Here is a 24349-nt window from a genome sequence, read left to right as displayed (position 1 = left end):
CCTAGTACCCAGTAAGTACTCAATACATGTTATCCATTATCACTTTATGATACTTATATTTTATAATCCACTTTGCCAATGTGGTTGCAGCCACAAGAATCCATTTTGTAGTCTGACGTTTTGAGATGTCTTCCTAAAACCCAGCCAAGTACTGCTTCCTTTCACAACCATCAAGTCCAACATAACTTCCCCATCACCTACCTGTCTTTGTTACAACAAAAGTGGGACCAGAGCACTGCAGCACCCCTCACCACTTCCCCAACCTGTGAGGAGATGAAGCACTACTCAGGGCTGGTCAAGAACACATGATGCCAGGACACCTGGGTGGCTCAGCAGAGCATCTGCCTTTGGCTCAGGGCATGATCCCAGGGCCCGGGATTGAGTCCTACATCAGAGTCCTTGCAGGGAGCCTGCTTCTCCCTCTGCCTATGTCTCTGCTTCTGTGTCTCTCATGAATAAATAAATAGAATCTTAAGAAAAAAAGAACACGATGCCCATCTGGTCCCAACAGTGTAGTGGAAGCTTCCATCACTGGATCTGTAACCTGTGTCCAGGCTGTAGACTTCTTTTACCCCCAACTGGCTCGAGGGTCTGCAACATGACCCCAAAACACCCTGAGCTTGGTGTTCTGTACTTTACCTACACCCAAAGCCTTCCAGCAGGTCCTCAAGGCCAATCACACAAAATTCACTGATTTTGAAGAAGGTGAAGACAGGTTTTCCTTCAAGTAGATTCCATTCTCCAACAGAACCACACCTTTTATGGAAGGTACTCATCTCTACTTCCCGGTAGTTGAGATTCGTCTAATGTCACAGAGAGAAGTGGGAGAACATGAAGCTGCTGAAGACCCCAATGTTTGTTTCTAAGCAGTTACCCTGAGATTCCTGATTGTTATGTCCACTTGAATTTGATGCAAGTGTTGTCTTTTTACCATATTTGGTTCTCAGTTTTTTGGAGTTTTCTCCTTATTTTAAACTGTTTCTCATACTCACAGGTTGGGCACTGAGTCCCAGAACAGTTGCTCCCCTGTCCTGGTGTCAGCTGCACTTAGTTCTCGCTGAGCCTGGAGCCCAAATCCTCTTCTACGGTGGTGCTTCTGTCACCCAGTCAGCAGGCTTGGGCATGGAGCTGCCTCAACACTGAGGTCTTCAGTTCCAGAACAGCAAGTGGGCCCCAGAGTGGGCCTGCAGTCTTGAGAGCCTGGTGTGTGCTAGTCACAGATCACAAGGACACTTGGAAGCTGGCACAGCCATGAGTGGGAGCCACTGTGGGACTGGACCTGGGGGACTCTTCCGGCCCCTTCTCGGTCCCCTTCCCCAGGTACAAGAAAAGGCAGGATATCAGTACTCCAACCATTCCATTTTCAGTACAGACTTTCAAGCTCTTCAATGAACATCTTCAGCCTTCTCTGTAAAGCCTCCTTCCTTCCCAAAACCCGCAGGCAAACCTGAGTTCGATCCTCGCCGCAAGAATGCACCATCTGGTATAGTGGTACACATACACCTCAGTACACCACAGGTGGGAGAATTGGACACCCCTGCCGATGCACCAGCCACCCTCCCTTCCGAGCATGATCAAGATCCCTCCTCCCCACCACTGCTGGACTATAGCTCATCCACATGTCCCTCTGTCAGGACAACCTAATGCTGCCTGGCTATGATGAGGCCAATTCTTTCTTTTCTCAAAAGGCTGGGTCACATCCTCCCATTCATCAGCTCTTGACCACAATTTCCTTCTGTTGCCTCAGAAACCATACTTTCTTCTTGGTGTCCTCTCAAGTTCTTTCTTTTCATCTACCTAAGGACAACCCATCCTTGCTACTAACCCAGAGGAAAAAGGGAGAGTACCTCCAGCCCTTTTATCTTTCCTCTGGCACCGGAGAAGCAGCTCTCACTGGGGCAGACACAACTGGCTATGGCACAACCCACAGCCTGTGGTTCCCACAACAGCTCTTAGCTTGCTTTCCTGCCCTAAATTCCAATTCTCAGATCTTCAGATAAGCTAATAATCCTTCCTGGCTCCCTCTGAAAATTCCCCAGCAAAACTGCTAGCAACTGCATGCTTTCAGGACTGTTTGTGTTGTCCCTGGGTCAAGGGTGTGCCGGGAAGGCGGACTCTGTCCTGTATGCTGGCAATCCCATCAGCCCAAATGTTTTATTAGCTACATCCTCTCACTACCACACCAGGCCAGGTAGTTAGCTGCCTCTGCATCCTCCACAGCATCAGTACCACCAGAGGTGGGGAGTGCTACTAGTCTGGCCCACTCCTCTGGCTTTGTCTTGATTTGATTTAGGTATTAAAGGCTATCTAGGTTTATTTTATGGTTAAGGAGATTAAAAGGACACGAATGTAAATAAACGATGAGTAATTATACTAAAAATGGCTTCTGAGTGAAGGTTAAGTTCAGTATGAGCCTCAAAAGAAAAATAAAACAGGATGGCTAAGGGAATAAGGCACAATAACTGTGAGAGTAAGATTAAGTGAGAGAAATTCAGAATATTCTCTTTAACAGATGACAGCTGGGTACATTTTAACTAAAAGCTCTGTATTTAGGAATATACACCAACTACATAAACACTGGTTGATGAGGGAGCTCGGTTCTCCTATTCTGAAACCACTGAACAGCTATAAAATTATGTTCCCTGTTTAAGTCAGTTTAAAAAATAGGCATTAGCTTCAAGAAAACAAGTCCTCAAAAACTGTAATCACTAGTGTTATCTTTAGGGTTGTACAGTGTATTTCCTACCAAATTATAGACAGGTACGCTAGGCCTTAGTCTGTGCACCTAACTCAAGGTTTTCTGGCAGGGCAGCCTGGGTGGCTCAGTGGTTCAGCGCAGCCTTCAGTCCAAGGCATGATCCTGGGGACCCAGGAGTCCCATGTCAGGCTCCCTGCATGGAGCCTGTTCGTCCCTCTGCCTGTGTCTCTGTCTCTCTCATGAATAAATAAAATCTTTAAAACAAACAAACAAAAAAAAACAAAGAACACACTTTCTGGCAATCTTCATTTGGTATGGAACAGAGATTGTTAGTAGGGTCTATAGAGTTTTCTGTGCATCTGGAGGGAATAAAACAATATGGTCTTTGTCACAGGACCTCTGCTCCAGGGTGGCATCATGGGGAAACCACCCTGCAGGTCACAGGTCAGTGGGGAGGAGCAACGGGTACAGAGCACCAGGGACCAAGAAGAGGTCTTGGAGCTCTGTTCCTGTGCTGCCATGAGGTTGCCATGAACAGACTTAGCCCTTTGGACAAATGTATGCGTGCCAAACAACCCTGATCTATTTGTTGCCAGGAGTTTTATTATCATGGTTATATAAAAATTTCAGTTACACTAATTTTCATTGAATAGCATTTTCCAAAAAAGCAATGGAAGAGCTGGAGAAACACGTGCTCTAGCTGTCAGCAGGCCCAGGAATCTGAATCGGTGCCCAAAAAGAACCTGCCGGGTCGTCAAAGCTAGCAACAAAGCCAAGTGTGAGCACAGACCTGGTGGGATCTTTACTGACCAGAGCATATAACCCTAGTGGAAAAAAAGAAGATAAAACCCAACAAAGCAATTTTTTAAAAATGCACTCTTGCTTGGTTTTCTATAAAAATATATTTGAGTGCTATTAAATATTCCATTTGTAGTTAGCCTGGAAATCTCACCAAGCCTTTGGTCGCTATCAGGGAGCATTATTTTCTGTAGACTTCTCTGGATGGTGCTAGTGGGAGTGGGGTGGAAACAATCTGTTTGGAAAGGTTAAATGAGGTCCTGTTCATCTGAACAGTGTGGGCTTCGCTGTGCAGAGATCTGGCCACACAAACAGCCCCATCCTCCCATCCTCACTGGACCACCCCCCTCCTACAGCGGGGAGGCTTCAGTTAGTGTGGTACCTGCCATTCCTGGTATCGTGTTGCCGCATGTTCTTGATAAAATGAATCTTCTTAAAGTTCTTTGGTCTGGGCGAACCTGAGAGAGTTCGACATCTGAAAAATAAAGTCATTTCAAAAACATGGGTCAGTTGCCCACAAGACAGCTGAGACATCTCCACACAAAGACAGGAAGGAAGACCAGACAAATGGTTTGAATCACCCCGAGGATAATGAGGACAATACGGCTGGAAGCAAGGAAGCTTTAAAAAAAAAAAAAACCTCCAACGAAAGACAACTTCCTTGATAATCCTGATAATCATTTATATGGGTCTCTGGAAAGCCAGCTAATGAAAACTATTGTCCTCAGTTACAATAACAGAACCTGCATGGATTCCAAAGACATTATTCTTTCTTGTCATCTTAAAAAGAATCCTCCTGTATCAACACCGGTAACGGGAACAGAAAACTGTAAATTTAAAGAATTTACAGAGGGAAGAAAAACACTGGAAAATTCAGTTTAAGAGCAATGCCAAATCATTTTTCTTCCATAGCAGGACTCTGGCCTGAACAACTTGGACAGCTGCTTCAATGCTTAACTTGACTACGCCTGGAAGTCACGGCTTTACTTTGAAGGAGCGGCTGGTTCTCTTTCTTTTTTTCCCCCCAAGATGTATTTTTAAGTGAATATTTGTCGAACAAAATGACTTGGATTCAAATTATTTTTTTTCCTGGAATATAGGACACCACTTGTACTACAGGGCAAACAGAATACACCATAAGGCTAAAAAGATCGTTTGTCTCTTTCTTTTTTTTTTTCTCCAAAGTTACCTGGCAAATTCTAAAGTTTTACAACCGTAAGAATAAGAGAAAGGGCAAGAAAAAAAAAATCAACAAATAAGAGTCTGAAGTTTGGTCTTGTCTTGAGAAAGAGAGCTGGGATGTTTCTATTTGTGTTTTTGTTACCAATTTTTTGGTCTACTTAAACTTTTCTGACCATTGGCCCCAAGGGCTGGCTCCTGCCATGGGGCGTGGGTACCTTCGTACTCTTAGGCTTCAAAGAGTGAGTTTTGGAGCAGCAGTGCCTGCTATACTGAGTTCTGGGCTGAAGCCACCACCCAAATTCAGTCAGTTCTGAACTTGAGGCTTCAGGGAAGACTAACAAGATGACCCAACAAGGAGGTTCAGTTGAGGGCAAGTGGGCTTGGGAGCATTTTTGGGTTCAGGACTAGGGAATGGGCAAGGTCACAGGCCTGCACAGCAACTCCAAGGGCCCAGCTTGAGGGAAGCCAGGTGATGTCCCTGGCAGATGTCAGGTGGTACATCCCTTCAAACCCCCGTACCCCTCCCCCAGTAAGGACCAGTCTTCCCAAAAGCCATTCCCTAAGAGTGCTGAGAATGATTTTTTTTTCCTCCAGCTGGAAAAAAAAAACCCTTACTGAATTCAATTGAGCGCAGGCTAAATCAAAGACATAGTAGCAAACATTTCGCAGCTTTCATCAGGAAAACAGGGTTCCCCAGTCCTTGGGTCTAGAGGAGGGAAAGCCCCCCACTTCAAGTCAGGTCCACCACATCAGGGCAGGGTCCACAGACCATGCTCTGGGCCCACGTGGCCCTGAAAGACACTTAGCAGAAACCACCATCCTCCCTGCCTCCAGCCTCAAACTCACTACAACTGATACCCCGACTTATCACTAGTAATTATTTCAGATCCCTCCTAGTGTTGCTATCAGGATTAAACTTAATGATATACACAAGAAATTCATAAACTGTCAAGTGACACAATCAAATACAAGCATTCACATTCACACAGGTATATACACATGTAAATATTTGTATACAAATCTCACTGTTGTGATTATTAACGGCCCATCAGCTACAACGTATGCAGATTTTGTTACTATTTGCTTCCTATCTTCTTAAAATTTTAACTGTCACTAAGGAGCCTGAATTCTTGGTTTTAGAGTCTTTTAAAGAAAGACTTGTATTTAGTCAATGTTTCCTGTGGCCTTCAGGCAGGATTTGAGCAGAAGGCACCCATCAATCCCCCTTTTCCACTCCAAGCTTCCAAACCCAGATTTAGTCTTACTGAGGTTCAAGGGGATGGGAGCCTCACTCTGCTTTCTTTGGGTAGCTCTCTGGAAGCAGATCCAAGACCCCAAACTGCCGCAGTTCTACCTCCAAAATGACTGGAGTCTGCAGGCCACCCAAGGTCCCCAAATGTTTCTCAGACACACTGCAGAAGGTTCTAGACACATGCAGCCACTGGAGAGAAGAGAATCTCTGATTTAAGGCTATGCTTCCACTGGTTTCTGGATAGGGCCAAGTGTCCAGAAGTGTCCTCATACTCTTACACTGTTTCCCCCCAAACAGTAGTTTCCTGAGCTAGTGGGCCAAGAAATGGACTATGAGGATAGAGGGTAGGTATGCCTGCCCCCACTAGCAGGAAGCTGGTACCGATCCCAGCCCAGAAAAGGGAAGACCTGAGCTGCTCTCTGCTTCCCATGCCTGCAAAAAGAAGAGCTGTTACCCTTCGGGTGTGAGCACAAAATTCCCTGGCCTTCTGCTACAACTGGAAGGCTGCAGAAGGGCCACAGGTGGTTGTTGGCACTCACATGGAAAGGAAGAGGAGCCAGTAATCACTGAATGGTGCAGCAGCCAGCACCCACCAACCCAGACAGGCTGGAAAAGAGGGGCAGGTGGAGATGGCTGGCACATCTGCCACCACCAAACCGAGGTTCTTCTGGACACCTCGTAGCAATGTCTCAGGTCCTTAATATTAGGATACCAGATAACCACCAGGCAGATGGAAAACTCCTTAATCTAAAGCCTCTCATTATGAATGCTTAACTCCAGGAGTTGTAGGTAGGTGCAGGACACTAACTCACCAGTAAACTGAGATGCAGGAAAAAGGCAAGACTTTAAAAAAAGAATGGAGCAGCACCCAATTGTAAGGGCATATGCTACTAATCTAGCCCCTCCTTCAGACAGTTGTTTGTTGTCCTGCATTTTTTAAAGCTTTCAACTAAACCACCAGGGAATCTAAGAAATGTTTTAAAAGAGAACTGTGGCATTAGCAACAATTGCCAAGGAAACTGGAAGACTGAGCACTCAGCTTGTGGCAGGTTAAGCAAAGAACTAATTTCAGTATCCATTTAAAAACATACGTCTTAAGTGATGCAAAATTAAATTAGGATAGAATTAAATTAAAAACTAATTTAATGAAAGATTAGCTCTTTCTTGTTAGCACTGATTACAGGATACACTTAATTACGCAAAAGGTTTTTAATAGATGCCTTGCAGCCATTTAGTCACCGTGCTGAGTTTAAAAGCAAGTTGGGCTAATACCCTTCCGCCCCCACAGTTCCCAAAACACTTCAGTGTCATTACTGGTACATTCATTTCACAAAATTGGGAGCTGGAAAAGACCTCAGAGGGCAGTCACAGTTTGCTCTCCCATTTTACAGATGGGAAAAATGAGAAGCTACATAAAATGTCTAAGGCCATGTAACCAGTTAGTAAAAGAACCAAGCCAAGGATTCAGGCCCCTAGACTCCCAAATGAATATCTGTTCTGGTGTGCCCATGCTACTTTTATTTCCTAGGAATAAGTACATGTCTTAATTAGCTGTTATTTTTAATTCTAGGATAGCTCCATGCAGCCTTTTATTAGTTTTAGGTGTACAATACAGTCATTTAACAATTCTGCAAAGTACCCAGTGCTCTGCCTAAGTAAATATTAGAACTTTTTCTAAATTAAAAACAAAGTCTAGGGATCCCTGGGTGGCACAGCGGTTTGGCGCCTGCCTTTGGCCCAGGGCGCGATCCTGGAGATCCGGGATCGAAACCCACATCAGGCTCCCGGTGCATGGAGCCTGCTTCTCCCTCTGCCTGTGTCTCTGCCTCTCTCTCTCTCTCTGTGACTATCATAAATGAATAAAAAATTTAAAAAAAAAAAAAAAAAAAGTCTAGGGCAGCCTGGGTGGCTCAGCGGTTTAGCGCCTGCCTTCCGCCCGGGGCGTGATCCTGGAGTCCCGGGATGGAGTCCCACATCGGGCTCCCTGCGTGGAGCCTGCTTCTCCCTCTGCCGGTGTCTCTGTCCCTCTCTGTCTCTCATGGATAAATAAATAATCTTAAAAAAAAAAAAAAAGTCTATTAGGGAAAATAAAGCCTTCTCAAACTGGCCAAATTGGCTTAATTTCCTCGGTTTCAGACTTGTTTTTAAAATTTTACATTTATACAAGATTTCTTGGAAATTAAGTATATTGTTCTGTAAGTAAGAGCTGGATAAGTAGTAGCTCAGTAGTGGCTGAAACCCTTTTTACTGTGTTCGTTTGTGGTATCCTACGACTGAGGGGTAGAGGTCAGAGGACCAGCCTGGGTGGATTCTGGGAGGAGAGGACAGAGGTGACCAGGCCGCAGGCGATCAGAAACCCTGCACGTAGCTCCTCACCCTTTCTCGGTTAACCACCTGGAATCCCTGAGGACAGAATGACATTCTTTTACCTGTTTTTTTTCCTTGACTTGCAGCTACCGCGCTGCCTTAACTGAGGCATCTCAAATACCAGAAGCTCTTTGAATTCTAGTCACTGATTTCCCCATGTGTGGCAAGGGTGACCTTACCTGCTCCGATGCCAAAGCCGCTCAGTGCCACCTGAGAACGTTTTTCGTTTTTCCTCCCTTCTCAGGATGATTCTGGACCAGAGGCAGCTAAGTGGACATTTTGCTCCGCTTTTTGTAGGCCTATCTAAGGAAACAGCCCTCTCCCAACACCCAAGCTACATTACAGCCAGACGCCATTCACCCGAAGTTGGTCCCGGAGATTACGTACGTTTCCAAAAACGACTTCAAAGGTGGAAATACAGGCTGGCGCTGACTTTGTCTTTGGAAAGACATCAGCAGCGAGGCTTGATACACCCATTTTTTTTTTTAAAGATTTCATGAGAGAGAGAGAGAGAGAGAGAGAGAGGCAGAGACACAGGGAGAGGGAGAAGCAGGCTCCATGCAGGGTGACCGACGTGGGACTCGATCCCGGGACCCCAGGATCACGCCCTGGGCTGACAGCGACGCTAAACCGCTGCGCCACTCAGGGATCCCCCACCCAATACTTTCGATCAGATCTATCACCTGTCTATGCTGCATCTTCCATCCAGCTGGTCTGTGGACAGGACTAACCAGGGAGCGAAGCCCCAGCCGGGGAAGGGGCAGGCAGGTTCCAGGGTGAGAGGCTTCGGTCCACAGCAACACCCTCCCAGGATCAAACCAGGCACCTGCGCCCCTGAGTCCGCTCCAGGGGCCAAAGCACGAGGTGCGCAGACCTGGGTTCCAGGCTCCCTCTGCGTCACCCGCCGCGCATGCCCCGTGAAGCCGCGGCGCATGCCCCGTGAAGCCGCCGCGCTTGCCCCCCCCCCCCCCCCCGTGAAGCCGCCGCGCATGCCCCGTGAAGCCGCCGCGCATGCCCCCCGTGAAGCCGCCGCGCATGCCCCGTGAAGCCGCCGCGCATGCCCGGTGAAGCGCCTGGGTCCCACCCTGCCTCAGTTCCTTCTGCAGAAGGAACGCTCCGCCACCAACCCGGCTGAGCCACCGCGAGGGCTAACAGAGGTGTGCTGTGTGAATACGGTCTCCTCCACTAAAGGGGGGGTGGAGGGTGGGGGGTGGGTACAGATGGGGGGCGGCGGATGAGGAAGGGCACAGCTCCGCAGCTGCTGTCACCCAAACACAGGTGGCTTTCTGACCCCAACGGAGAAATCCCTTTCGGCTCCTGGGAGGCCCTCACAGCTATCCTCATCGACTCTCCCCAGCAACCGGTGATGCAGTCACGTGGCGGGCACCTGCTAATGCAACTCAGGATCATGACTGTGTCACTGCACCTAAGAAAACTGGGACAACGATGGGCTGGCTCGTCTCCAACAAGCAGCAGCTTCCACACTGGAGAGGAAGACAGCACCCAAAGCCACCATGCAAATTGGGCTTTCCAAACACATAACTGAAGTTTAATACTGCTCTCACGGTCCTCAGGCTTGGGGTTTCCAAACGATGGGTCCGGGGATCAGGCCATCATTTAAAACAATTTAATTCTGTGGATCAAGGACTTAAAAAACCACCACCACCTTTGGCTGTCATATTGCGCTGCAGGCTATTTACATACACATAAGTGCAACAGTAAAAACTTACCTCCGTAGAGGGGCATTTTCCTCAATATCTTCCAGGGTCTCCAAGGATGATCTCTGGGAGATGAGGCGACGTCTGCAGAAAGAGGAAGGAAAAATCCTTTTTAGTAGTTAAAACCACATCGTATAATGGAGCAGGCATTTCTGTAAATCTACAACTGTTCGAAAAAATAAAGTATATCAAGAGGGGAAAAAAAGATTGGACAAAAGCTGTCTCTAAAAGCTACCATGCTCCCAGCCTGCATGCACCCTGAATGCCAGGCCCATCTTGCCTTGCTGAATCCTGAGCATTCTCTCCAGTCAATAAGACCTCTTTACGGTGATCAGGGAATTAAGTGATCCTTTTATGCTGCAATTTCCTCAAAAAAGACAAGGTGCCCCTTGGGCACTTGGATACTGTGTGGAGTTTTTCTAAAGCATTAGATAATACTATTAAGTATTCCACTACCCTGTGGTCTGAACCAGGTTAACTGATAAATATTAAATTTTAAAATCATATTAAATAAAATCTCAAAATCATTAGGATGCAATAAAAAAGTTATAGTCTCTTGATGGCCACGATTTCAACAGCAACTATGAACAAGTAAGACAGGACTCCTTTGGGAAAGTTTCTCAGAGACCAGTAAGAATAGACCTCACTCAGAGCATGATTAGACAAGACATGGGACTCTTTTTCCGGGCTGCTAAAGAATCTCAAACCACCAGCTAAAATCTCCTTAATCAAGTTCCTTTTGCCAAATTAAAAAATAATAAGGTATAATAATAAATAAAATAAAATAAAATAAAATAAAATAAATAAAAAATAAAATAAAATAAAATAAGAACAGGTCCTAGTTAACTAAGAATATCTGGTATAGGGACCAGGGTGGCATGGAGAGGCTGGTAACTTTACAATCAATCCATTTGTACAAAGAATATCATTTCATAGTAAATGGTTTGGTTGAGGGAGGTAGATAGAAAAAAATATGACTGGGTTTTTATCTTGAAAAAAGGACACTATAATGAGAAAGATAAGTCTTTTATATTACATTCAATAAAAGTAGGTTAAGAGGCAGCCTGGGTGGCTCAGCGACTTAGCACCACCTTCCGCCCTAGGCGTGATCCTGGAGACCTGGGATCTAGTCCCACGTCCGGCTCCCTATATTGAGCCTGCTTCTCTCTCTGCCCCTCCCCCCCGTGTCTCTCATGAATAAATAAAATCTTAAAAAAAAAAAAAAGTAGGTTAAGAACATGCAATTGTAACCATGTTCTAATTTGTCCCCAAAGAACAACAAAATGAAACAAGTGTTCTTTCCTTTTGTGTGTACCTTTTCCTGACCAACTACCCTGAACCTTTTGTTACTTTCAATAAGACCATCAGAAAGGTCATTTTTGCAAATGATTCAAGGGCTTCATCAATTTTTTTTTTTTTTTTTGGCTTCATCAATTTCTAAGAGCCTTTCTTAATCTTCTGATATCAAATCCTTTCCACAACAGTCATCACACACATCTCTCTCTCTCGGGAACTGATTTTATAGGTGTTGATTTTATAGGTGGCCAATTCATTAGTAAGTAATACTGTCCTGTGCAGCCCCATAACTCCAGGGACTCAGCTACACCAGGACCCCCATGAGAACACCTTGCAGCTGTGGCTTTGAAGTGTCTGGGCCATCAGTTGAAACATAGCCCTTCCATGTACTCAGGCTGGGACAGGGCAAACACCCCGTCAGTCACATTCTCATCTATCATAGCTCTCCAGGACCAGGGCCCCCATGTTCCCCATCCAGAGGCAGGTGAATTCCATAAGGGCCATGCATTGCTTTGGAATCTTAGAAAACCCCTTAATCTTTGAGCTTCAATTTCCTCACAGGTCAAAAAATGATTGGTAGCTACTGGGTTTTGGACAACACTCTAATTCCCCCAACTGGGGCTGCCTCCTGACCTGACACCTCCCCCACCATTCCCTCATCCCGGGTCAACTGACTGGGATCAGCCTGGCTGTCCTAGCTCTGGCCCTTCCTCCAAACCCAGCCAATAGCAAGCAAGGTCACCCCGAAATGCCCTGTGCCTGAGCCCACCTGAGGCACATGCTCCTTTGACACCTACACCCTCTTAAGAACTGCATGCCACCTTTGCTGATGCACTGGCCACCTAGACAATTAGTCCCCTCAGGCCTCTGTGCACTGTTCTCACTTAATACCACTGTCTCCTCAAGAGCTAGAAGGTAATCATTAAAATATTTAGTCTGTTTATCTCTGGATAGTGTTCTGAATTCTTAAAAGTCCATTTTTTTAAAAGTCAAATATTAATTTAAGTACACAGTCTAAATTGTCATTAGACGTAACTTTTAGCCATAGGCAGACATAAAGTATAGGTTTCAGATCCTGAAAATCTCAAAAATTCTGTCAAACTTTGAGCCTTCTTTTGTGGAAGAGCATTTTTCAGATAACATTTTAATCTTCTATTCAATCTGCCACCAGGGTGGGTGACAGACCAACTTCAAAGCCTCCCTCCTTCAATGATCCTAACAGAGATCCACCGAGAAGTTCTGGGGTTGGGTCCTTGGGGAGCAAGGATACAACCGAAGGCCCCAGCAAAGACCAGGCATGTGCATTTTCTTAACATACCCTGTGCCAACACACTCAACCATACCAACTATGAGCCTCACCCGTGGGGAACATAAAGCCAACCCAGGCTTGACTCCTGTCTTTGAGGAGCTCATATTCCAGGGGGAGTCCATGAGACAATCTCCAAGGAATCTCGTTAATAATCCCTCAAACTCCTCTAGCATTTCAGGCTGCCTCTCATCCCCTCCAAGGACGGCAGGGCTGGCACTCCAGCTGCAAATGCCAAGTGAATCCCATGGTAAACAGACAAGGCCCTGGTGCATAGGCTGGGACCCCATAGGCTCTCATCTAACATTCAGACCAGGGTGCCCACCCTGGAAAAATAGGTCTATTCACAAAAGCACATAATCTGATAATTTCCCTCTGAAAAAGCTGTATCCAGCTTTTCCCACACCGGAAAAGAAAGGTGCTTATTTGGAAAATAACCAAATTTGAGAAGTGCCTGGATCACTCAGTCAGTAGAGCATGTAACTCAAGGTTGTGAGTTCAAGCCCCATACTGTGTAGAAAGATTATTTAAAATCTTACAGGGCACCTGAGTGGCTCAGTTGGTTGGGCAAATGACTCTTGGTTTCATCTTAGGCCATGGTCCCAGGGTCTCAGGATCAAGCCCTGCTTCCAGCTCCACACTCAGTGGGGAGTCTGGTTGGGATTCTCTCTCTCCTTCTCTCTCTGCCCCTCCCCGTGCTCACTCTGTCTCTTTAAAGGTAAATAAATCTTAAAAATAAGTATCTTTTAAAAGAGAACCAAATTTGAATGTATTTTTCTGTACCTTTATAAGGACTTTTAAGAAGTAATCTGTATGGGGGAGCCTAAATGGCTCAGTCGGTTGGGTTTCGACTCTTTTGGGCTCAGGTTGTGTTCCGGAGTCGTAGGATCAAATCCCCACATCGGGCTCAGTGCTCAACACGGAGTCTACTTGTCCTCCCTCTACTTCTCCCCACTCACTTGCGCAGTGCTCTCTCTCATTTAAATAAAATCTTAAAAAAGAAAGGTAATCTGCATGCCCACGGTAGGACTTGAACTCACAACCCCAAGTTCAAGAGTCACAGCCCGGTGCCCAGGGTTTGTTTTCTAAAAGCCAGTGCAGGGATACCTGGGTGGCTCAGTGGTTTGAGCGTCTGCCTTTGGCCCAGGGTGTGATCCCGGGATTCAGGATCAAGTTCCACATCGGGCTCCTTGCGGGGGGCCTGCTTCTCCCTCTGCCTATGTCTCTGCCTCTCTCTCCCTCCTCCCTCTCTCTCTTCTCTGTCTCTCATGAATAAATAAATAAAACCTTTATTTTTTTTAAGATTTATTTTTATTTATTTATGATAGACATAGAGAGAGAGGGGCAGAAACACAGGCAGAGGGAGAAGCAGGCTCCATGCCGGGAGCCCGACGCGGGACTCCATTCCAGGACCCCAGGATCGCGTCCTGGGCCCAAAGGCAGGCGCGAAACTGCTGAGCCATCCAGGGATTCCCCAGATAAAACCTTTAAAAAAAAAAAAAAAAAGGCCAGTATATTTGATACTTTCTTCATGAGCTGAACAGCTATAGATTCATACACACCTACATGGATTTAAGGCTGGAATCCTTAAAGGAAAGAAAACCCAAACCCCAAATACCCACTTATTCCTTTAAAGTCAGTGGATGTGCTTCCCTCTTTCATGGATGGAACCAAGCAATATACATTTGACCCTTGAACACCGTGGGATTGACTGCACAGGTCCACTTATATGTGAACTTCTTTGATAAATACAGAACAGTACTACAAGTCTGTTCTCTCTTCCTTATGGCTTTCTTAACACTTTCTTTTCTCTAGCTTCCTTTATTGTAAGAATACAGTATATAACACATATAATGTACAAAATATGTGTTAATCGACTATTTGTTATTGGTAAGGCTTCCAGTCAACAGCAGGCTACTTAGTAGTTGTGGGGGAGTAAGAAATTACGTGCAGATTTTCCACTGCACACAGGGTGGGGGTGGGGGGTCAACCTTCATGTTGTTTAGGGTCAACTGTATTCTTCAAGATGGACATGCAGCGCTTGGCAAAGAACATTTCAGTCAAAAAGCACCATGAAAACAAAGATGTGGTGCCTACCCTTCCCACATAGGATAAACTTTGTTCACTGCCACAAGGGTACACCCTGTGGTGTGATCCCAGTGGTGCTCATCTCTGCTCCTTGCCACTTGCTAGATCCTTCTGAGGTGTATAATAACCTCTTCTTTTGCTTTCTAGCCTCAGAAAGCCCAAAATGGAAGAGAAGGCTCAGGGCAGGTGGCCAACCCTCACCTGGCACTTTCACCCTGCAGTCTACCTCATAAACTAATTCCATTACTATGCAAAGTCCTCATCATGCGGCAGTTACCAAGCAGAGGTCTTTGCATGTTTTAATGACTGACAAAGAATACATAGCCTTCTTATTAAGCAAGCAGACATTAAGTAAGCCCAAGCATTATGTGTCCACATCATTAAGTGGGAAGAGGCCGCGACTGGTTTCTCAGATCAAGTCGTCAGGGTTCCCTGCCTTGTCTGACAGTTACAATTTGGGCCCTTCCACACTGTCCCTTGATGCTTTTGAGGCCAGTGTGGCTCACATTCAACGACTGTACACATCAGCTTCCTCAAAGCACCCAGACTCATTTGAGAACATTATCTTTTGAATGCTGGACTCTGTCTAGACAAGGAAGGTGCAAATCTATGACAAGACTGCTTATCTGGATATACCTACCTGGACCAAATTAAGCCACTTATCATTACAGCTGATGGTTCATTGCAGAGCAAGTCACTGTGTGCTCCTGAGACTCAGGGCTGGTTATAATGAACCCATTTACATTGAACACCTAAGGAAAGGTCACTGGGAGAAGGGAGAAGAAAATCACACAGAAAAACATGTGAGTGGGTAACAGGACTGGACAAGGTAAGACCTGGGGCCAGTATTTTGAAAGTGTCTTTAAGGCACAAAGTGTCACTGGCTCCATTTGCAGGGAAGGAATAACAACTAACTATCCACACAAACTGAGGGTGGCCACCCCGAAAGGCCTGGCCACAGCCGCTGTGAGCCCAGATGCCAGAGATTCTGGGGATCCCAGGAACGTGAGGGGCAAGGTGGGAGCTGTGCCCAGGGCTTCTTCATCAGAGGTTCTGAAAAGGGGCTGTCTCTTCTCAGCGCAGAAAGCAGAGTGTCTCAGAGAGAGAGCGCTGGTGTGGACAGGGGTGTAACTGCCAGAGCTGGACTCTAAGCTCACTGCTGCCCCTACTGATCAGTGAGGCCAGGTGGCATCATCCTGGGTCCAGTTGGGCCAGCTGGCCAAGGCCAGTCCCCTTAAGGGGTGACCTAAAGCAGCAGCTTGACTTGAAAGCCAATGTTAGGCGATGGGTACTACTGGGGACAGCATGTGACACTGACAGGACCAGCAAGCGCTGAGAAAAGCGGCCCCTGGCCTTAGCCTCAGTGTCAAACAAGAAAGTAAGGCTGGATCAACACTCTCTCCCTTGGCTGCCCAATGGAACCCCTGGGGCCCGTTAAAAATCTCTGCGGGGGCACCTGAGTGGTTCAATGGTTAAGCGTCTGCCTTTGGCTCAGGTCTTGATCCTGGGTCCTGGGATCAAGTCCCACATCGGGCTCCCTGCATGGAGCCTGCTTCTCCCTCTGCCTAGGTCTCTACCTCTCTCTGTGTGTCTCTCATGAATAAATAAAATCTTTTAAAAAAAGTCTCAGAGCAAAACACAAGCTTTCAGCAAGGAAGAACCTGGACCATCTGAGCCAGCCATCACTATCCTCACAAAAAGGCAATTTCCTCTGTGGCTCCAGCTCTCCCCATGTACGAAGCCCCCTACAAGCCAGGCTACTGGAGGGCACAGTTATGTCCTCACAGGTGCAGAGGGTGTGAGGGCATCACGGATTCCTCAGTTACACCAGTGATGGATGAGCTGAGGTCATGGCTTAAATCTGCTCAGTTATTATGACCCAAAAAAAGAAAAATACAACCACAAAAATAGCCCATTAATATAGTCGTAAGACATACACATACTTGCAGTTTATTCGCTTTTGTATCTGTCTTTCACCCACTGAACCATCTCTCTTCCCCAAATAAAAGTAAACCACGCTAGACAGTGGGCTGGCTCAAGTGAGGTTCCATGCCTTCCTCACTTGTGTGGCCTAAGAATAGAGCATGTTTTAGCAAACAGCAGGTATACAATTAAGCCTGGCTGAATAAAATGATGAACTCCATCATCAGGCAGGTGGGTTCTCGTGGACTTTTCCCAGGAAGCACCTGACCTTTCACTCAGTGCTTTTCTATACACAATTATCAGTGAGTGGGCTCTCTCTATTCAGTATACGAGTTCCCAGTCTGGTCCACTAGAAGCCCCAAAATCATCCTCAGAAAGCTCCCCAGTGCCACACTACAGCAAGGAGTAGAGGGAGGGCGAAAAGGGAGGGACAGCTGAGTAGTCACAGGTATAAGACATGATGTTTAAAATGAGTTTCCTCTAGGGTGCCTGTGTGGCTCAGTCAGTCAAGTGTCTGTCTGCCTTCAGCTCAGGTCATGATCCCCAGGTCCTGGGATAGAGCCTCACTTTGGGTTCCCTGCTGTTCAGGGAGCCTGCTTCTCCCCCTCTGCCTCTGCCTGCCGCTTCCCTGTGCTTGTATGCTTGCACGCGCTGTCAAATAAATAAAATCTTTTTAAAAAATGGCTTTCTTCTGTTTGAGTTTATTACACATTCATTTTTTCAAGTGGAATCTTTACTGCTTTTGTGACTATTAAAGTAATAAATCTCACCATAAAAGAATTTCAAATCAGGACACATACGCAGCAGAAACTGAGAAATGACCTACAAACCCAGTGGCCAGGGGCACCCTTTAAGAGTTTGGTATTTGTCCTCTCAGACCCTTTCCTAGTTCCATATCTACTTATGAATGTAAATATATATATATATATATTTGTCTGTGATTGAGACTGAAAAGAAAAAAGAGCTGACTTTATAAAAGCAAGGGGCATTGGGAACAGCACCCTACCTTGGGATAAAGCTGCAACCTGTCTCCACCACTGGAGACACTCACAGCACCTCAGCAGGGTATTTAGAATGGGCCCAACAGAGAATCCAGGATTCTCTCCCAGGTACCCTGTTCTCTGGCTGTGAACCAGCGAGTGAGGAAGAAGGTCAGCAGAGCGGGGAGGAGGGGGACCACCAAGAGGAGTAGGGCACCAACCTCACCATGAGGCCTGGGTCCAATGCCTGCAGGTTCACAACGTCAACCTGCAAGTGTGGGAGCAGTGGTCCGAGACCTTGCTGGGGTCTCAGAAAACTCTGAGGATGATCAGGGTGCTGACTCCCTTCCCCAGGTAACGCTGGTGCTATGGAGCTGTGGGCAAGGAGACAGGGCTGGCCACAAAGAAGTCCCACTTCAGCCAAGAGAATAAGGGAGGAGCCTCATCTCTTAAGAGTCCTTTTCTGACTTAAGAGTTCACAGCTTCCAAGAAAAGACACGGAGGCCACTAACCTAGAAACTAGCAGGGCTGGCCTTTTTAGTAGAAAATCTCTTTGTGAAATGTCCTGAGGTCCCAGCCTGCATCTCTTGCATTTCCACATCACAGACCTATTCTTTTGTTCTAAAAACAGCATTCAACTCATGCACAAAAAGTGTTCCTGGAAAGCAGAGTAGAAATCTATAATTGGTAAACTTATTTACTATGGGAACCTATTTTTTTTATTTTTATTTATTTATTAATGAGACACACAAGGAGAGAGAGGCAGAGACGTAGGTAGAGGGAGAAGCAGGTTCCTTGCAGGGAGCCTGATACAGGACTCCATCCTAGGGCCCTGGGATCACAATCTGAGCCAAAGGCAGATGCTCAACCACCAAGCCAACCAGGCATCCCAGAAGTCTACTAGTTAAAGGAACCCTAAAGAGAAGAACCTCCATATATACAAGAAGTATACCTTTATTGATATGCCTTTTGTGAAAATGCCAGTTTTCAAATCCCAGGTTCTCTGAAGGCCAAGTGCACATCTAATGTGCATTTTTACTTCCTTCATTTCTCCAACATAGCTCCGAGTCATTGGCACCACAGCATCATAAGCTTACTCTACAGATGCAGCAACTAAGTTTTGATAACTTTGTTCATGATTTGGCAAAAGTTAAAGCCAAGATTCCAGATGCTCCTTTAGCAGAAGTCAAATTAGACTGTGCCCAGTGAAGACAACGACGGTTTTTGCACCAAAGCACAGGTGATCACAGACAAAGAAAGAAGTCAGCTGTCACCTCTCAACAGAAGCTACATACATAGGCAGTCAGTCTTAAAGCAAAATCAACCTTAGCTTCAGCATGAAGATGTGTGTATTAGAATCCGTGCTTAAGGGATGCTCGGGTGGTTCAGCGGTTAAGTGTCTGCCTTCAGCCCAGGGCGTGATCCTGGAGACCTGGGATTGGGTCCCACATCGGGCTTCCTGCCTCGGGCCTGCTTCTCTCTCTGCCTCGCTCTCTCTCATGAATAAATAAATAAAATCTTAAAAAAAAAAAAAAAAAAGAATTCATGCTTAATTCTTCTTTGCACGGATCTAAACCTTTGTCTAGCAGCAAAGGTGATGCTGCATCGGAGCACAGTCCTTACTTGCTCACCTGGCAGCGGCTGCCTGTCAGACTGCGGAAGAAATCCCAGAGGAGAGCCGTGGCATCTAACACTGCAGTGGCAGACCAGCTGGGCAAGGCCACGAGGCTGGGGCAATCAGTCAATGCCCTCCCTACAGGACCAGTCAGCCCTTGCTAGGCCTCTGAGCAAAGGACACACAGCTGGCTTGCCTGTGCAAGGAAAAACTTCCACTACCCAGAGCAGCTTATATGTCTAAAGCCAGCTCCATACCCAGTTCGCAGATGGAAACAATTCAAACCCCCCAGCGGGTCATGGAAATCTTCCTTGTAAAAGAAGGAAAATAGAGGTGCCTGGGTGGCTCTGTTGGTTAAGCATCTGCCTTCGGCTCAGGTTATAATCCCAGGGTCCTGGGATGGAATCCCAGATTGGACTCCCTGATCAGTGGGGAGCCTGCTTCTCCGTCTCCCCCTCCCTCCCCCTGCTTGTGCTGTCAAATAAATAAATAAAATCTGGAGGAGGAAGAGGAGGAGGAGGAGGAGGAGGAGAGAACAATTTTAAGAAAAGGAGGGAGTCACCTGGGTAGCTCAGTCAGTTGACTGGATTTCTGCTCAGGTCATGATCTCCGGGCCTTGAGATTGAGCCCTGTATTGGGCTCCATGCTCAGTGCAGACTCAGCTTGAGATTCTCTCTCCCCCTCTGCCCCACCCTCCAGCTCATACTTGCTCGTTCTCTCAAATAAAAATCTTTTTTAAATTTTGAAAAAAAGGAGGGATGGAAACGGATTGTGAAAGTGGCTATGTTTTAACGTTTCTAACGAACACCCACCATTTGCTTCGATGTGGATGGAACTGGAGGGTATTATCCGTGGTGAAGTAAGTTAATCGGAGAAGGACAATCATCACATGGTTTCACTCACATGTGGAATATGAGAAATAGTGAAAGGGATTATAAGGGAAAGGAGGGGAACTAAGTGGGAAAAATTAGAGGGAGACAAACCATAAGAGACTTCTAACTCTAGGAAACAAAGGGTTGCGGAAGGGGAGGTGGGTGGGGGGATGAGGTGACTGGGTGATGGGCACTAAGGAGGACACTTGATGGGATGAGCACTGGGTGTTGTACTATATGTTGGCACATTGAATTTAAATAAATTTTTTTAAAAAGTTTAACTGACGGGTCAGGCAGAAATAAAATTTAAAAATCAGGGCAGCCCAGGTGGCTCAGCGGTTTAGCGCCGCCTACAGCCCAGGGTGTGATCCTGGAGACCCGGGATCGAGTCCCACGTCAGGCTCCCTGCATGGAGCCTGCTTCTCCCTCTGCCTGTGTCTCTGCTTCTGTCTCTGTCTCTCTCTCTCGATTAAATAAAACCTTAAAAAAAATAAAAAATAAAAATCAATACACTAAGAGTTGCCAATCAGCTTGTTCAAATAAGATGTTTCTACATTTTTTTAAAAGATTTTATTTATTTGAGAGAGAGAGAGAGAGAGAGCGCATGCGCACACACACAGCAGGCAGAAGCAGCAGCTCCCAGCTGAGCAAGGACCCCCATGTGGGGCTTGATCCCAGGACCTCAGGATCATGACCTGAGTCAAAGATGGACGGTTAACAGATGAGCCACCGAGATGCCTCTGTTCCTACAATTTTATATGCAGGTCAAGAATGCAACTTTAAATGTTTACAGAGAATACAAAGGCACTTGGCTTGCCTGAGTGTACTTTCGTTTCAAAGTTCTCATCAGACTCACCAAATCCTGGAAAACTAAGGTGTGAGGTCATCTCGGTATTTAGGCTGTTCAGAAATGGACTTGTTGGCAGGATTTAGTAACCGACCAGATATTCACCCCTCAGGTGCCTGGAGCCATCCTGCCTACCACCACCCCGCTAATCTTACAAAATACCTTTTCCATCATATCATTCCCCAGCATGAAGAGCCACAAGGATTCCCTGTGGAAACAAGTTCAAACTCCTCTGACAAAGGGACTAGATGGAATGGCCAGAAGACAGCAGTGTCACACAGCACACTTGGCCACTGCAAAGGCCCTTGCTCAGGTCCTGGGACATCCACAGGGTATCAGGAAGTAAAGGGGCCAGCCAGCGCCACAGGCTGGGGGACAGTGCTGCATCCCAAGACCTGCTCAGCCTCACCTTGGAGGGAAGGGCCTTGCCCTGGAGCTGAGAACCAAGTTGACCAAATATACAGAAAAGCAAAAACGAAAGCAGGTATAATGGTTTAAAAAAAAAAAAAATCAGGATCCAGAAAGGTTGGTTCTGTGTAGCTAAGAGATAAATGATGTCATCCTTGCTACAAAACATGCCAGATACCAACCAGGGGGCTGGGGGTGGGTGGGAGTGGGTACCAAGCCAGGACAGAGCGAGAATGGGAAAGAGACATGAACAATGGAAAACAACTCAAAAATAAAAGGGTTGGCTTCACCCTGGAGACAAAAGAGCTCGGTCAATCTAACAGAACCAGTGCAAGAAGTATGGAGCCAGCTCATGTATGTTCTGGATGGGCATCAGAATTCAAGCAATCAAATCCAGGTGTTCTCTGCTCAGGATTCCCTGAGCCAGGTGGGGGAGGGCAACTGGGAATCTCAGACCTGGACCCAGAGTTTAAGGCCAGGACCGACCAGGTACAGAGTGTGTGGGAGGCAGGGGAGGAGGGCATGAGTGAGCTCAGAGGAGAAACACAATTTAATTGGGAAGAGGCAAGGAGAAGGAGCAACCAGGCTAGCGTGGGAGGTTCAAAAGGTAAAACGCGGGGTGGATTTCTCCTACACCTGCCTTACCAGAGCTGAACAGGATGGAACACCAGGCAGGTCTCAGACACAGAGGAATCCTCTGAAGCAAAGTCAGGGAAGAGTCTAAAAGGAGTCAGGCCTCCAATAAAACGGACAGGGTTGGTTCCAGGAGGAGGTGCGTGTGTGCACCTTCCTGCAGCGTGTCCTGTTGGTCTGACAGCAGAAGAACAAAAGGGGTGCAGAACACCTGAGGGGCTTCTGTCGGGGAATGAGGGTACAGGCGCAGTAGGCTGGAATGCTTCCTTATAAAGAGGCTGACTGCACCCAGTTCCTGAGCCTGGTGAAGGCTGACGAGCACTGAGTTGTACCTGATGGATGCGTGGTTTCCATTGATCTCAAGCCTTTCAGGAAGCGTGTTTCATCCTGGACCCTCTTCTCTGTCCTCACAACGGGGCCTTCTCTTAACTACCCCATCCTGACAAGGGCCTGAGCGTGGATGACCACACTTCCCTTCCCCATTACTAGGAGGACTTACTGGTGCTTTGCAAGGCCTTTGCCACATACACACTTACTTTCAGTTCAAAAGCAAGATGAGGGCTCTCTATGCCCAGCTCTATGGGGTTTGCCACCCAAAGGCCGAGGTGCACCAGCCCCAGCAAAAAGCCCAACTCTGACAGGAGGTGTGCTCCTCTCCCTGGATCCCCAGTCCTGGAAAGGTGAGAGGTCAACGGGAGCTAATTTAATTAGGACCAGCAGGGAGTCAGGCAGGCTGGTTACTTCCACATCAGTATTTAGAGGGGCCTCTGGGAGGCTGCCCTTCCAGCATAATCGCTCCCCTGAGTTTCTCCCTTGGTTCTCAGCTTGACCTTTCTCTGTTCTAAAGGGCCTTTAGCAGAAATGGATTTTGACAGCTCAGAAACAGCAGGCAATTATTTATAGCAAATTCAGGATTGACGGGGTTCCATCAATCTTTATTTTCTAGTTTTTCAGATTAACCTCAGCCCACGCTCAATAGCAGCTTATGGAAACAAAGATTGATGCTTCCTTGTCCATCTGGCTTCAAGCAACAGCATCCTTTCTCCTAAGGAGGGACCCAGGTGATCTCATTCTTTTCCAGAAGACCTTTTCAAAATGCCTTGTTTCTCCTGCCCCACAGTTAAGTCCCTTTACTGAAGCTGAATGGAGGACGAGGACTTCCGAATCACTGGCTTCATACAGGGTCTATGGGGCAAGGAATGCCCCCAAGGGTGATCACATCTTAGTTCAAAAGAGAACTCAGAATCTGCTTCACCTGCTCTTCAGCCATCCAAATCCTACCCTCTCCTCCTAAGGCACCGTGTGGAGCCACTTGCTCTGTGAAGCTGTCCCTGACTATTTCTGAAGTCCTACGTTTGGTATCTACTGTATTAGGAAATATTCATATCTAGATGCTTGTAGAATGATTGGTTTTATTCTTATTTTGTACTCTGTATCTCCAGCCAGACTGCAAGTACCCTGACCAGGTAAGTCTTCCCTTCTTTGAAACCCCTTCAATACCGACATTATCTTGTCATAGTAAGTGCTCAAAAAATCCTAAAGTACAGCAGCACAGATGACTGTCTGCAGCTACCATAAGCCCATAGAGGGCAAGGATGGATATTACCTGCTTCCGAGAGACCCTCAGGCAAGCCAATAGGAGCCAAAGCCATACTGAGAACAAGGTCCCAAACCAAAGTAACACTATGGAGATGGTCAGATTTCTGATTATTCTGAGCAGCAAAATGTTTTTTTCAAACCAATTTTATATCATATCCCAAAATGCAAAACAGATTAATCATAAATTTTACAAATTAGATGTCTACTTATAACTCAACCACAGCAGTGAAGCCATTTTGATGGACAGACAATACAAAACCAGGAATTATGGATGACATTTCTAGTCTAAGATCAATCTCAGCATCTAATTTGTTTCTTTTGATCTTGGTTGTACAGTACAATTTCAATTGATACAGATAAGGAGGTGCCTATGGTAATTGGTTTTAAATATCTCAGGACCCAGTTCAATTAAGTAGATGTGGCAGGTGAAGCTTGATTGCACAAAACCAACTTACTCTGGCAGCACAAATTAATTAATGCATACATGGTCACCCATGTGATAGGGTTTGCTATAGAATACTAATGGGCTTATATCTTAACTGCAGTTTTAAAAATATTTATATCCAACTATATTATAGATGAACCTTGAAAACATGACGCTCGGTGAAAGAAGCCAGTCACAAAAGACCACATATTATGGGATTCCAATGATAGGAACCGCCCAGAACAGGCAAATCTATAGAGACAGTGCATTAGTGGTTGTCCAGTGCTGGGCGTGAGAAGTGGAGAGAATAGGGAATGGCTGCTAATGGCCACAGGGCTTCTTT

At 46.4% G+C, this 24349-nt stretch overlaps 1 protein-coding gene across 3 annotated transcripts in view; it reads right to left on the bottom strand.

Annotated features, from left to right (window-relative positions):
• The window catches only part of CABLES1 (Cdk5 and Abl enzyme substrate 1), a 116719-nt gene that overhangs the window by 55863 nt on the left and 36507 nt on the right, over nucleotides 1-24349 (bottom strand). Inside the window, exons 2-3 of one of the 3 annotated variants that reach the window (XM_077900245.1) lie at nucleotides 10028-10099; nucleotides 3879-3971 (exon numbers count right to left, since the gene is read on the bottom strand). In XM_077900245.1, coding sequence (XP_077756371.1) covers nucleotides 3879-3971; nucleotides 10028-10099 — 165 coding nt within the window. Of the gene's footprint in view, nucleotides 1-3878; nucleotides 3972-8476; nucleotides 8769-8980; nucleotides 9255-10027; nucleotides 10100-24349 lie in introns of those variants that run through there. The other 2 variants (XM_077900246.1, XM_077900247.1) reach the window with 2 other exon arrangements.

The sequence above is a fragment of the Canis aureus genome, chromosome 6 (assembly GCF_053574225.1).
Source record: "Canis aureus isolate CA01 chromosome 6, VMU_Caureus_v.1.0, whole genome shotgun sequence".
Taxonomy (NCBI): Eukaryota; Metazoa; Chordata; class Mammalia; order Carnivora; family Canidae; genus Canis; species Canis aureus.
This window is presented reverse-complemented; position numbering and strand designations above follow the sequence as displayed.